This window comes from Callithrix jacchus, chromosome 7, assembly GCF_049354715.1.
Source record: "Callithrix jacchus isolate 240 chromosome 7, calJac240_pri, whole genome shotgun sequence".
NCBI classification, from domain to species: Eukaryota; Metazoa; Chordata; class Mammalia; order Primates; family Cebidae; genus Callithrix; species Callithrix jacchus.
The window spans coordinates 96,385,508-96,400,462 of record NC_133508.1 but is presented as its reverse complement, the minus strand read 5'-3'; the positions used below and the strand labels follow the sequence as shown (position 1 = coordinate 96,400,462).

The 14,955-nt window shown below is 41.1% G+C and overlaps 1 protein-coding gene across 23 annotated transcripts in view; it reads right to left on the bottom strand.

The window, feature by feature from the left end:
- FGGY (FGGY carbohydrate kinase domain containing) overlaps nt 1-14,955 on the bottom strand; it is a 439,267-nt gene that overhangs the window by 412,448 nt on the left and 11,864 nt on the right. For 19 of the 23 annotated variants that reach the window (XR_008472954.2, XM_009001341.5, XM_002750883.5 and 16 more), the window contains exon 2: nt 2,803-3,017. The exons of 1 other annotated variant lie outside the window; for it this stretch is intronic. Coding sequence is in view for 21 of the 22 variants with exons in the window: in XM_009001341.5 (XP_008999589.2) it covers nt 2,803-3,017 (215 nt within the window). In the remaining variant the exon portion in view is untranslated. Of the gene's footprint in view, nt 1-2,802; nt 3,018-4,114; nt 8,418-14,955 lie in introns of those variants that run through there. 3 more of the 23 variants (XM_078331999.1, XM_035251628.3, XM_009001340.5) reach the window with 3 other exon arrangements.

The window sequence follows — 14,955 nt, the reverse complement described above, 5'->3', positions numbered from 1 at the left end:
ATAACCTCTGCTTAGGGGGCACACACTTCCCAGATGAGCAGGAAATCAGTTAACACACTTGTAATCCAGGGTAACCTCATGATACCCCATCCTAAAAACTTCAGGCTACTTCTTATCAGTTCCAGGGAGGGTCACATGGAGGGAGACATGGTTGGAGAGAGACAAGGGGCAGAGGATGAGAGTGGCAACACTGGCAGAAGCAGAGTCCCTTTCTTCTTCTTACGCAGGAGACTGTGGGCAGGTTGCTGAATCTCTTCAAAGCTCACTGTTTTTCCATCTTCAAAACAGAGAGGACAATCAAAACTACCTTTAAAAGTAGTTGTCATGGGAATAAAATGAAGTGATGGGTAAAAGCCCTTCAGCATAGTACCTGGACCAGGGTGCCCAAGAACTGTTAGTTGTCATTGTCATTGTCACCACATTATTCTTACTATTGCTATAAGAGGAAAGTCATCTTAGGCAATGTGAATAACTTAGGGAAAAGGAAGCAGAGCAACTGCTCTCACGCTCTCAACTTCCTGGAGTCCATGAAGAAGAAAAGATAGGCCAGGACATATTTTATGCCACCCTTTGCCCTAGATCAGTGTTTCTCAAAGTCTTACATAGAAAGAACCAGGAGAGCGAGTGAATATTCCCAAGAAGCTCCTTCCCCGCCATGGACTCTGACTTTTCAATATTTGATCTTAGCAATTCATTATCCTCTATAATCTGCTCATTTGTGTCACCATCAGCACCACCACAGGAAACAACCCATACACGTTTCTAGGCAATGTTATGACATTTTATGTGCATTAATTCATTCAATCCTTACAAAAATCCTATGGAAGTAGGTACTAATACCATTTCCATTTTACAGATAAAGAAATTGAGGCAAGAAACATTGGTAACTTGTCCGAGATCACAAACTAATAAACGTTGGAAGAGGGATGTCAATCCAGGCAGTCTGGCTGCAGAATCTGTGCTCTATAACAGGTCGCCTACCTCTCTAACGTAGAAATGCTTCCCTCCTTAAGCCTCACGCCAGCAATGATGTTCCATATAGATTTACCATATTTATCCTGTGGCTTCTGGCACATGCTCACGTAACCATACTCCATGTGAGGAGAATCGTCTAAGACTCAAGAGCTTCATTCAGGTTTGCTATAGTGAGATAGCATTACTAATGACAAATGTCCACAGTACTTATGCAGCTAACAGGGCTTAAAGAGATGATAAGTTGGCCATCACTAGGAGATGATTAAAAATCCACTATTAAGCCAGAGTAGACCTCTGTACGTACTTAGAGAAGATCTTTTTTAAAGTAACTTTTCTTCAGGGGATTATATTTTCTTCTTGATAATTTATTTAATGGCAAGCAAGTCTATACGTTAAAAGAACAAAGAAGACCCAAGTGCAAAGAGGAGAAGATTCTTACCAGATTGGGGGCAGAAAGGAGGGGAGGGCAGAGGAAAATTAAACAGGCAGAGGAGAAGATGCATCCCTCTTTTACTCCTGTATAATCCTCCAGTACTGACTACCCACTCCCTTCTCTCTCTGCCTTCTTCTCTGAGGGTACTAACAGCAGCCCAGAATTCATTAAAGTTTAAACAGACTGATCAATAGGGACAGAATAGTGAACTTTCTATCTGCAAATTACCAAGCACCTCATGAATATTTAAGGAAATAAACCAGGAACAGGGAAAAGAAGGAATCCAGGACTTAATTTTTCCCTATGGAAAAAAAGACAAAAGGATCTCTGCCATTACTGATCACCAGGATATAAAATCAAACAGTCAAGTGAAACTTTAAAAACAAACAAAAATTGTACAGCATTCCATCCCTTCCCAAGCCAGCAGGATACATCCAATCCAAGGCCACTCAAGGTGAATATATGCCTGGCACATATGGGAGACACTCTAGTCTGACTTCTTTGCTTTCTCAGAACACACCATGCTTTCATGCCACCAGACCTTTGCATATGCTATTCCCTCTGCCCAAAATGCAGTTCATGTCATCCTCATTGGTCCACTTGGAAGGCAGGAGAGTCCACTGATTAAGAATGCATCTCTGATGCAAAGGCATAAGAATGTTACATTGGACTTTGGGGACTTGGAGGAAAGCATGGCAGGGTGGTGAGGAATAAAAGACTACACATTGGGTACACTGTACACTGCTTGGTTGATGGGTGTACCAAAATACCAGAAATCACCACTAAAGAACTTGTTCATGTAACCAAACACCACCTATTCCCCAAAAAACAATTAAAATTTTTTATAATTAAAAAAAAAGAGTGCACCTCTGGAGTCAGACTGCTTTGTTATAGTCCTGCCTCTGCTACTTACTGTGTAAACTTGAGTAAGTCACCTAACTTTTCTGTGCCTGCATTTCTCCCTTAGTAAAAGAGGCACAGTGATAGTATCACCTTTATAGATCATGTGAAGATGCAACTTACACAGTGCAAGTTAACACATTTTACACAGCCTTTGGCACACGTTAAAGACATGGTAAATGTTAGTAAGATGATCGATCAGTGAATTCTTCCACATTTGGTCACACCTGAAGCTGCCCTGTCTTCCCTGAGCCCCTCTGGTTAGCTCTTTCCCCAGCTCCAGCTATAGTTACTTTGCTCCCAGCTCTTATCATATGTTAGCTGTTTATCAGTCTCTGCCACTAGACTGTGAGCTTCTGAAGGACAAGGCCTATGTTCTGCTTACCTCTGCATCTAAAGTTACCCCAACATAGTTTGCAGCACCAGATGGACACACAACAAACACTCAGCAGGTAGGAACATAAGCAAGGAGAGAATGTCAGTTTTGCTCATACCTTTGTGACAACACAGCACGCAGCCCAGATGTCCTCGGAGGACTGCTCATGGTGGTTGAACTGGGGCTCCCACTTCTCAATTGGGTGGTCTGCAAAAGCCAACAGGACCCCACTCTGGTCCACCAGAGCTGCACGGACACTGCCTGTTCCAACGTCCACACCCACATAGTACCTCTTTGGTTTCTGTTCTCCACCAGACATTGCCGTTCCTCCACCTACAGTAAGCAAGTGTAAAAACTACATAAAGACCAAGTGGATCTGTAAAGATAGTCACAAAACATCTCAAAAGTAGAAATAAAAGAGATACCACTACCTAACTGGTAGCCATTTGTTATTTATTCATCCAACAAACATTTTTAGTGCTAACAGTATACTAATAAACATTGAGCTACATGCTACATATCTAAACAGGACAGATATGGCCTCAGACACGCATTTCCATTCTTGAAAAAGAATCAGACATCAAGCATTTACATACATAATTATTTAGGCAAACTTTTGATAAGTGCTATAAGGACAAGAACAGAGTGGTAGGAGAACTTAGAATCTGGAGGCAACAGAGATGAATTTATTCTTAGTGAATTTCAATCAACAGGGACAGGAGCCACGGTACTGAAAAGGAATCTTGTCTTCCTAGTCAGTCATTCATTCCACAATTACCTACTGAGTACCTCTTACTTGCAAGCACTGTGAAAAGTACATACATCCCCTCTACTTCTCACTATGACTCTAGAAAATGAGCCTATTTACATCTCTATTTTACAGGTGGTCAAAGTGAGACTCCAAGCGATAACTTTTTGCTTAATGCTAGCTAGATCTACTCATACATTCAAACAGTAAATGTACATTATTATAATGATATACACAACACTGATGAAGAAGCAGGTCTCTGAGAAGTTAAGGAATTTACTTAGCTTCAAGCAGGGGTGGCCTAGACCTAAAGTCCCACATTTATGCAATCCCAAGTCTCATGCTCTTTCCTTTGTTTCTCAAAGCTTTCGGTATAGATTTGGAAAAGAGGCAAATATATTGCAGCTGTGTAATGAAGTGACTGGGAATTGGGAAGGAACCCTGAGGAGACAAGATCAGGAATTAGTTAGACAATCTGTTTTCCTTACAGACCCCTTGTGAGTTACAAGGAAATCTGACCAGAGCACACTCAGGAATTCCTTGGCCTTCATGACTGCTCTAAGTCCCTTTGGTCAGATTAGCCCGCATGATACGGAATCTCATAGAGGATTTTATTTTACAGATTGGCCTTTGAAAGAATAAGAACAAGCCCCCAAGACAACTGAGCAGGTGAATGTCTTACAACTCTCCAGGTGAACTCAGGGCAGTCTTACCACCCAGAGTCTAATTTCAATCTGAGCAGCCTTCTGCATCCTTCAACTTCAGAAAGAAAATGTTTCCTTAGCCAAGTCAAACTTGGAGATTCTAAAAGAAAACCAACCAGCAGATGTTCAGTTACTGCTTCCTAGATATTTATTCCAGTAACAAATGAACCAATAAAAACAACTTCATTAAAAATAATTGCTTCTGTCTTAATTGCAATGCTTTCCCAACTGTATTGTCCCCCTTTTGGCTTTGTGGCTCATGAGCAAGTGAAAAATAAAATAGAGAAGCTACAGTAATAACGTTCGCTCCATTCATCAGAGCTTCATCAGGCCCCCACTAGTGTGTAATCTCAACTTTACTCCCTTGCTTACATTCCCCTTGGGGACATCCATATGACCATTAGCACCAGGTTTCAAATCATTCATTCCTTTATTTAACAGTGATAACTTTTCTTCAATCCATTATTTGAAGAAAATAAATAAAACAGATAAAAACAGAGATGCTATGGTTGAAGCAAAGATCGCCCTTGCCCCACCCTCCAACCCTTCCCCCAGCAGTTCCTCTGCTTGATCCTCTCTCAAAACAACTGAAAACCACCAGCTTTGGGCTGTGATATACCCCAGGGGCTCAGCACAGCATCTCAGGCCCTCTGAGGGATCCCTCTGCCTACCACCCAGCCCTGCCTAACATAGTCCTGTCCATTCTCACTCCAGGCTACAGACCTCCTCAAACTACTCATAAGCTCTCAATTGCCCCACACTGCTAAAAGCCTCCTCCATCCTTTGCTCATCCCTTCCTAATTCTCTCCTTTTCTTGTCTGCCTGGTGACCACAGACTTATATTTTGAGACCAGGTCAGCCATCACCTCTCTTTGGAGAAGACTCTCTTCCCTTTCTCCCCTTGCATACATACACAGGATGCCAACATAGTATTGTGTCCCTGCTCGCTTTTAAAACTCACCACTCTGGCATCACAATTTTATTTTTCTTTCCATATCTGTCTTCCTAACTGAATCTGAAAAAAAAAATGAACGTATTGATTTCTGCATCCCAAGCTCCTTGCACAGTGTCTGGCACATAATATGTTTTCAATAAATGTTTACTGATTGAACAACAGAATCAATGAATTAACAGAAATGAGGATGAACAGGTCCATGCTTTAATAGTTTGAATTTCTAAGTTTGTATTTATATGTGCTAGTGTTTTACCTTATTCAAATCTCTTATGTCCCATTCTTCCAGTTCACAAATACTTACTGTATGCAACAACCGCATTTTATTAACTCTAAGGCACTCAGATTTCCATATGTAGCTTCTCTAAAATCAGTGTGAATTTTACAATCAATGGTATGTTACAATTAATTGGTATCATTTCCTTCCTTACTTCATGGTATAAGAAATAATGGTGCATCTTGCAATCAGTGACATCTGAGACTCAGAAGAAATGCAGAAGTGACACCAGGAAGCCTGCTAAGGATACACTGATTGACAAAATAGGGACAATGCCTTCACTCAGAGTTTCCTCATTTTATTGCCTGCAAACAGGAGGAAGATTGAAGTTTCCTCATTTTATTGTCTGCAAACAGGAGGAAGATTGAAGCTGGCCACTCTGCCTTCCCTCTACCAACTTCTCACAGCTGCTTACTAGACTTGGAATCCCCTCTCTTGGCTTCCCACTGTCTCCACTGCAAAGACCTCCAGGGGTGCTGCTGCTTAACACTGATACAGCATGCTAACAACTCTTTGCCCTTGGCTAGACCTCTGCAAGACTACTATAAACAGGTAGGAAGAAACAAGGAAATAATAGGAAATGAAAAATCTATGTAACACCCTGGCTTACACAGACCTGGCCAGCCAACATCCAGGCTTGTCTCTACCCCAGCCAGCCCTGATGGCAAGAGAGACTCCCCATGGGGCTGGCCCAGGTGCTCAGACCTGGGTTCCTCACTTTTGATTCCCTCTCTGATGAAGAGATCAGATGATAAAAATACATAATCTTACCACCCTGCCCACATCCTGATTCCTTTCCAGTAAAACCCAAGGAGGCAGATTTCTACTCTATAGTTGGCCCTGGGCTTGCTCCAGTTCTGGTTTCTGAAAGGAGCCTACCTTTCACGAGAGCCCCCACTTCATATGGAGAGTGGAGCTGTATCATTAGACAATTAATTCCAGCTGCCGCCTGTGTCACAGCTGTAAGCCCAGTGCCTGGCATACAGCAGGAACTCAGTAAGTCCTTGTGACTCAATGAATGAATGAATGCCTTTAAAATTCATCATGTGTTTACCATGTATCTGCTATTCTGCTAAGCAGCTTGATTACAATGCCAGTTTTAATCCTGACCACAATTCTTGAAGACAATAACTATGATGACTCCCATTTTACTGATGAGGAAAATAAGTCCCAGACAGGTAAAGTAACTTGCTCCAGTATGTCATATAACTAGGCAGTAATACAGTTGATGGCAATCCATTCCCTCTGGTTCCATCAGCCCTAACCTCTCTCAGGATGCTCCACTACCTCCTGCTATTCCTCTATTTACTAAATGCCCATTTGTCAAGGACTTTGCTGGGAGACCCTGACTACTGTGCCTAAAGTTGGCTGACTCAGAACCCAAGCTGTTCGTCTTCAGAGACTGATCCTTCCACAACACTAGGTAGACTGCTTCCAGAAAACCATGGATTTCTATAAAATATTACCAGGGCACCATGCAGGAAATAGTTAAACTGTCCGAGCATCATTCACACACATCAACTAGTTCATGTTTTTCTATGAAACAGAACCTACCCGAATATTTCAGGTTCACCACTTTTCACATTATTATAGTTTTAACTGATCTCTTTGTGATTATTTCCATAACTGGAACCTAAAAGCAGGGACGTTCAAGCCCTCGGGCAGCTTCCCTGAAATCTGACCTGTGAGTTCTGGCAGAGGATTTTCTCCAACACAGATCCCCTGCTCTTCCCCGTCTATGCCCTTTGTTCCTGGGTCACGAGTATGATCTGCTGTGTCCTGGACTCCTAACCTTATGCAACCAGGACCCCTTAGCTTCAAAAAGTAAAGTAACTGCTACAATGGAAAACATTATTCCTTTTTCTAGTTTGTTTAAAGAAAACAAGGATAAGGATCCTCATCTGGTCACTCATTCCCACACAATGGTAATCTCATTCACAGAAACCCAATCAGTTTGGTAAACCTATTACCACTTTATTATACCTCAGCAGGGTGGGGTAATTTGCCCAAAGTGATACAAACAGTAAATGGCATCAGAACAGTCTCTTGAGGCAAGTTTAGGGCTCCTTCCACAATATCCAGCTAAAAGTGAAAGCCAAACCCTTTGATTACTTCTTCCAATAAGAACAACAAACGCAGCAAGGAATATCTATTAAGCTCTGCTCTGCAGATCACCGTGTGACTCCATGATTTCATTTAATCCTTATAACAACCCTGTGAGGTCGCAGTATGAGTCCCATTTCCCAGCTAAGGAAAGTGAGGTTCTCAGACAGGAAGCTGTTTAAAGTCGCATGACAAAGAAGCAAAGGGACTGGGGTTTGAGGCTAAGTCGGTGTGACTCCAAAGCCCGCATTATGAATAGTGAGAGTCGGAACTGAGGTTTCATTTCATTCTTTTTAGGCAAAGATAAATACTCTAAAAAGAAAAACAGCTGTTAGGGATGAGGAGGGTGGTCAGGTGTAAAGAAATGAGGGCACGGACTGTGGACAGCAAAGAGAAAGAAAAATAACAGAAATTCAAGCTGTGCTGCGCGCAAGTCTTGGGACATTCCTAACTTCTCAGTCTACAAGACGTTTCAAAGAACGGAAACAGCCCTCTGTCCAAGTCCCCAGCATGGACTGGACTGACTTTTAGCCCCTATTTATGATCAAAAGACTGTTCTGTATGGTAAATATTTACACAGTTCATTGCATACCAGCCTTTATAAATATTGTTAGAAATGTGCCACAGGAAACCACAGACTTTGTGGCTGATTCTTCAACAAATGTAAAAACTGCTCAAATGCAGAGTGAGAAAAGGAAAAGGGGACCTGAAAATAGGGGGCTGTCCTTTGTAAAGAGATTTTAGCAAGCCTAAGAAGGGGGTACAAGCTACAAATACTCTGGTAAAAAACGATCATGTGGGCATTGTTCTTTTAGTTTTCCCCTCCTTTCACCCTGAAGCATTCAAATGGCTGCCTATGATGATAAGCCCCCAGGAGTGGATGAGCTTACCCTATTTCTTAAGGAGCCACTCCTCCAGGATCTATTTGGTGACAGTCCACAGAAGCAGTGTCCCAGAAATCTGGGAAGGAATTCAATATCCTCTTCAACTTTGATCTTTGGACTTTGCTGGGAGTTGATGTACACAAGTCCTGTGCAATTTATTTGGTTAGTTATACTGCAATCAGGGGATTGCTAAGATTGGGAAGAAAAAAGATGAACAATGAGTTAAGCTTGCCTACCTCAGTCTTCTTAACAGAAAGGACTGAACACCACTTTCAACAATTCCCACATGCTCTAAGACGGTGGGAAATTTTTAAATGAGAAGAGCTGATAGTTGGTTCTCTATGGACTCTATCAACCCTACACAGAAAGAAAAAACCAGCTTGCTAACCAAAACTTTCTCTCTAATTGTGAAAATCTCTATGGCCTCCTCTTCAATTCTTTTTCAGCCTTTCACTCCAAAGGGAGACAATTCTAAAAGTTTTAAGGTTGCCAATACTGACTCAAAAGAAACCCAAACACTGCCATGGTTCCCCAAACTTTTAGAGTCTGTAGCAACAGCACAAGACATCTTTCATCTAGACATACCTGTGGCCTGGCATACTCTGTAAAAAGGAGTATAAGCATATTTTCAATCAAGTGCTCATTTTGTGGCATCTGAAGGAAGGAAGGAAGGAAGGAAGCAGGGAATCCATTCCCTGAATACCAAGAAGCTGAACCGGGCCCTTATCGAGCTCCTGGAAGAGCAGAATAATCCTTTATTCATCATTGATGTCTAACACTAATGCCTAACAAAGGACCTTCCTTGTTGCAGATCAAGGACAATTCAAAAGAATCTGAAGAAAAGGAAAAGAGGGGGAAAGGAAAGGAAAGTGTGGTGGGGAGAGGGAAAGAAAGGAAATGGGGCAAAGAAATGGGAGAAGGAGAAGAGAAAACAGAAGGGAGGATGGGGTAAGGAGGAAATTAAACTGGTAAGTGGAAGCCTCAGTAATGCACAAAATGAGAAACTATGAAATCCCTTGATTGATGAGAGGAGGGAGAAGAAAAAAAGCAGACATATACCTTGGTTAACAAATAACATCCACCAAATTCTTCCTGCCCCAGAAAAGTCTATTAACATAATCCAGAGAAGGAACAGATTACAAAAAATTGTCAGCTCCAAGAGACCCAGATGTAAATCCAAATAAAACACAACACAAACCAACGAAACCCTTTCTCTACTCTGAGGGTCAGCCACTCACACCTGGAATGCTTGCTGTCACCAACTGGACAGACCTCAAGACCCCTAGCACCAAGAAGTTCACATATGAGACCCATGACATGTAGGTTCCTTGAGTCAGCTGGCTAACAGACTCTGAAGATCCCAGACACCATAGAACATGAGAAAACAATATCACACACAGTCTCTGAGCCTAGAAGTTCTCAAAAGAAGCTCCAAGAAGGAGTACAGAAGTTATCCTGCTAAGCAGTGCAGGACTGTGTCTTGACAACTGAGGACATGAGATGGGTCTATCTTCTCCACCTCTGTATCCCCAGTGCACACACACACAAATAAATTTGGTATATAGTAGGTACTCAAAAAGGAGCTGATGAATGGAATAAATAGTCACTGCATTTGGGAGAAATGAAGATACTTCTTCTGCACATCACTAAAAAATAAATCTTCAATATCCACAGGGTAGAGAGTAAGATGTGAGGGTCACCATATTGAATTCAGAATAGGAAACCTGATGCTTGTCCTGTGTCTACCACTGACTCACTTTGGGCAAGTCCCTTCACTGATGCCTCTCTCCACAGGTATGAGACTCATGAATTCTACACTACTCCAAGCGGTTGTTGTGAAGACTAAAGGAAATAATGAGCACAGAGAGACTTTTAAAAGGGCAATTCCTTTATAATCAGAAAGAATCAATGGCACTGGGAGGCACAGAAGGAAAACTTGGGAGTAATAGTATAGCAACACCAAAGACATTCTACAGCCTTCTTACTCAAAGTATGATCCTCAAATCAACCTTCACCTCCAAAACCAAATCACCTCCTGACACCATTTTATTTTTAAATTTTTTTATTTCCATAGATTTTTGGGGAATAGGTTGCATTCAGTTACATGAGTAAGTTCCTTAGTGGTGATTTATGAGATTTTGGTGCACCATCACCCAAGCAGTATACAACGAACTCTGTTTGTAGTCTTTTATCCCTCATCCCCTTCCCACTCTTTCCTGCTGAGTCCCCAAAGTCTACTGTGTCATTCTTATGCCTTTGCATCCTCATAGCTTAGCTCCCACATATGAGTGAGAACGTACAATGTTTGGTTTTTCCATTCCTGAGTTACTTCACTTAGAATAATAGTCTCCAATTCCATTCAGGTTGCTGAGAATGCCATTAATTCCTTGCTTGTTATGGCTGAGTAGTATTCCATCAGATATATTCCACCATACACACACACACACACCCCACAATTTCTTTATCCATTCATTGACTGATAGGCATTTCAGATGGTGTCACATTTCTGCAACTGCTGACACCCACATCTTTTAATATGTGTTATCCACACCTAGGCATTCTTACCATATCTAATAGCTTGATTTCCAGTAAACCAATATTAAGTGCTTTCACTATGCCAGGATGCTAAGAATAAGAGGCTGAAAAGCACATTATTTCTAATTTTAATAAACTGACATTCTAATGTTACGGTCTGAATGCTTGTGTCCTCCAAAAATATATGTGTTGGTATTAAAAGTGAGGCCTTTTGACCCCTAAGGTGATGGTATTAAAAGTGGGACCCTTGGGAGATGATGATGTCATGAGAAAGGAGCCCTCATGAATGGAATTAGTGCCCTCATAAAAGAGGCCCAAGGAAGACTTTTGCCCCTTCTACCATGTGAGGACACAGCAACAAGTCAGCAGTCTGCAACCCAGAAGACAGTCCTCACCAGGTACCAAATCTTCAGTGCCTTGATCTTAAACTTCCCAGCCTCCAGAACCATAAGAAATACATTTATGTTGCAAATAAGCCACTGCATTTATGGTATTTTGTCATAGCAGCCTGAATGTACTAAGATTAATGTAAGGACCTGAGTTTTGAAAATCAAATCGTGATGACTCAAGTTATACCTCATTTATATACTTCAAGCAAAACCTAATGCACCTAGTAAAACTGCATGTGGAGGTAAAGTGGTTTCATGCTGCCACCAGAATTCTGGTCATCCATACTTTAGGAACCAGGCATCCCATACCAACTCCTCCTTTTTCCAAAGAATGAAGAGAAGTTAATGAGTTAATGGAGGTACCAGTTTACTGCCTTCATTACTGTTCCAACAGTTCTGACCTAGTAGGTCAGAAACTCAGTATTTTTCAGGTTTGGGGAGGATTCTTATCTCTTTACTGAGCCCATTTTTAAAGACTAACAAGAGGTGGTTGAAAGAGGGGCATGGTACCAAATCAGAAAGACAGTAGAAAAGTTGGGTATCCTTTTAAATTTACAGTTGGATTCCAAAAGGCAGAAAAGATAGAACCTACCAAATCCCTATGCATGCCTCACAATGTGGCAGCCACAAGAATCCAAACTGAGCCAGTCTTGGATGGTAAAACAGTCTTGAATGGTGGCCAAAAACCAACACCTTCCAAGAGCCACACAGGTAATGTCCAACAGTAGTCACAAGGGAAATATAAAATCCAAACTTGGCTGTAGCCAAATGTACAAAACAGGTCCTAAAGATATGGATGAAAAATCTGACTAATCAAATGACATTGCCAAATTCCACCAACAAACATCCCGTTAAAGAAATTAAACTTCAGCTTTCTCATACTACCATCCAAAAACTGTGCTTACTCCCTCCCAAGTGTTCTGTTGAACCCTTGTGTTCCAATAAAGCAACTATTTACTTGTTTATAATGCCTTCTTCTGTTGCCCTACCACGCCATTATTCCCTTTAAAGAGAAAAGGAGAGCGGAACTCACATTTATAAAACCTACCAAAGTATATGTTCTTTCTCCATCTACATGAGGAAACTGAAATGCTGAAAGAGTCAATATCCTGTTGACGGTCACAAAGCCCACAGAGGGACAAAGCCATATTGAAGTCCAGGTTTGCCAAAATCAATTGCAAAAAAAATCCAAAATAGACAGATGGGGTCTAATTAAACTAAGGAGCTTCTGCTGAGCAAAAGAAACTATCAGCAGAGTGAACAGGCAACCTACAGAACAGGGGAAAATTTTTGCAATCTACCCATCTGGCAAAGGTCTAATATCCAGAATTTACAAGGAACTTAAACAAATTTGCAAGAAAAAAACAACCCCACCAAAAAGTGGGCAAAGGATATAAACAGATACTTCTCAAAAGAAGACATTTATGCAGCCAACAAACATATTTTAAAAAGCTTAACATCACTGATCATTAGAGAAGTGCAAATCGAAACCATGATGAGATACTATATCACGCCAGTCAGAATGGTGATTAGTAAAAAGTCAAGAAACAGTAGATGCTGCTGAGGCTGTAGAATAAGAATGCTTTTACATTGTTAGTGGAAATGCAAACTGGTTCAACCATTGTGAAAGACAGTACAGAGATTCCTCAGGGCTCTAGAACCAGAAATACCATTTGACCCAGCAATTCCATTACTGGGTATATACCCAAAGGAATATAAATCATTCTCTATAAAGATGCATGCATACATATGTTTACTGCAGCACTGTTTACAATAGCAAACTCATAGAATCAACTCAAATTCCCGCCAATGATTGACTAGATAAAGAAAATGTGGCACATATGCACCATGGAATATTATGCAGCCATAAAAATATGAGATCATGTCCTTTACAGGGACATGGATGAAGCTGGAAGCCAACATCCAATGTTTATTGCAGCACTGTTTACGATAACAAAGTCATCGAACCAACCTAAATGCCCATCAGTGATAGACTAGATAAAGAAAACGTGGTATATAGGCACCATGAAATACTAGGCAGCCTTAAAAAGGAATGAGATCATGTCCTTTAGAGGGACCTGGATGAAGCTGGAAGCCAACATCCTCAGCAAACTAACACAGAAAGAAAAAACCAAACACCACATGTTCTCACTCATAAATGGGAGCTGAACAATGAGATTACATGGACACAGGGAGAAGAACAACATACACTAGGGCCTGCTGGTGGGTGAGGGATGAGGGAAGGGAACTTAGAGGACAGGTCAATAGGTGCAGCAAATTACCATGGCACACGTATACCTATGTAACAAATCTGCAGGTGCTGCACATGTATCCTGGAACTTAAAGTAAAATATTTTTTAAAAAGAATTAAAAAAAAAAACAAAAAAAACAGGTTTGTATCAGCCAGAGCTGAACCCTTTCTCCCGTCCCTGAAATGACTTGGCCTTCCATACTAACCAAACTGCCTGTGTCCTAGGCACACTCAGAATGAACTTTCACATCTGTTAATCCTATGAAACCCTCTCAGATGATCATTAGAAATGCCTTCTCCATGATCCAGTTAATACAGACTATCTGATGTCACAATAAATCCTACTACAGGAAACATTAAATGTTAACTGAAAATGCTCTGCCCCTACCTTCCTTGTAAGCACAATGTATTATAATGTAGTAATAAGGGGAATTACTGGGCTGTGGAGGAGGAGAGGATTATTAATATATAAAATAGCCAAATACCTTTTAAAATAAAAAGACCCTAAAAATTTTCTTCCTCTGGAGAGTTCTAGCAGCATTATGAGCAAGCCTTCTATGTGGCATGTGGCTGAAGACCCATGCTCCTCTTTGGGGCAATCTCTCTCCTGAGCAGGGGACCCCATTTAAATAGGAACACACACTGAGAAGAGAAGGAAGATGAAGAGAGGGTCCACCCGTCAAGTGAATCAACAGAGTCAGTCCATCTTCTACAAAACCAACAGACACCCTGAGTTCCCTACATTCAGATGTCTAAATGTGATAGTTTCTCACTCCTGTGCCAGGACCCTGGAGACAGAAAGGGAGATGGTGAGGGGCAGGGGGAGTTATTTCCTAATTCTAAATGCAGAGTTATTTCATTGTAATCCCTAATATGCCAATTACAAAAGTGGGCCCATAATGAGGAAAATGATATGCAAATTTAGTGATTTGTTCTTACACAGACTCCTTCTTTTGAAATGTGAATTCTTGACCTGAGTTCTGCATAATTAAAAAGCTATATATATATATGTATACGTATACATATATATAGTTTCTCCGCTCATTGCTCTCTTCTTCAAGAGGTTGTTGTTGATTTGCTGACATAATTAACTATAAAATGATCTTCTACAGAACCAGATCTTCAAAGCAATGCTGTTATCATTAGCATATTGGCCAAAATCCACAGTTTTTCCCAGAAAGTCACTCAAATTAAAACAACAAAAGAACCCACCAACCTTACTGACTGCTGTCAGATCTCAGCAAATTCAGGAGGAGGTGAGGACAGTTTCAGTTAAAGCAACAAAATCCATTCTCCATGTGATCATGCAAAATTCCCTCCTTAGAGACAATGCCAAGCCACAGACAGGTTGAAGTCTCTGGCCCATTCTTATGTTTACCTGTTTATGAAGCCTGATCTGGTAGCTTTTTTCCTCACTCTGTCACCCAT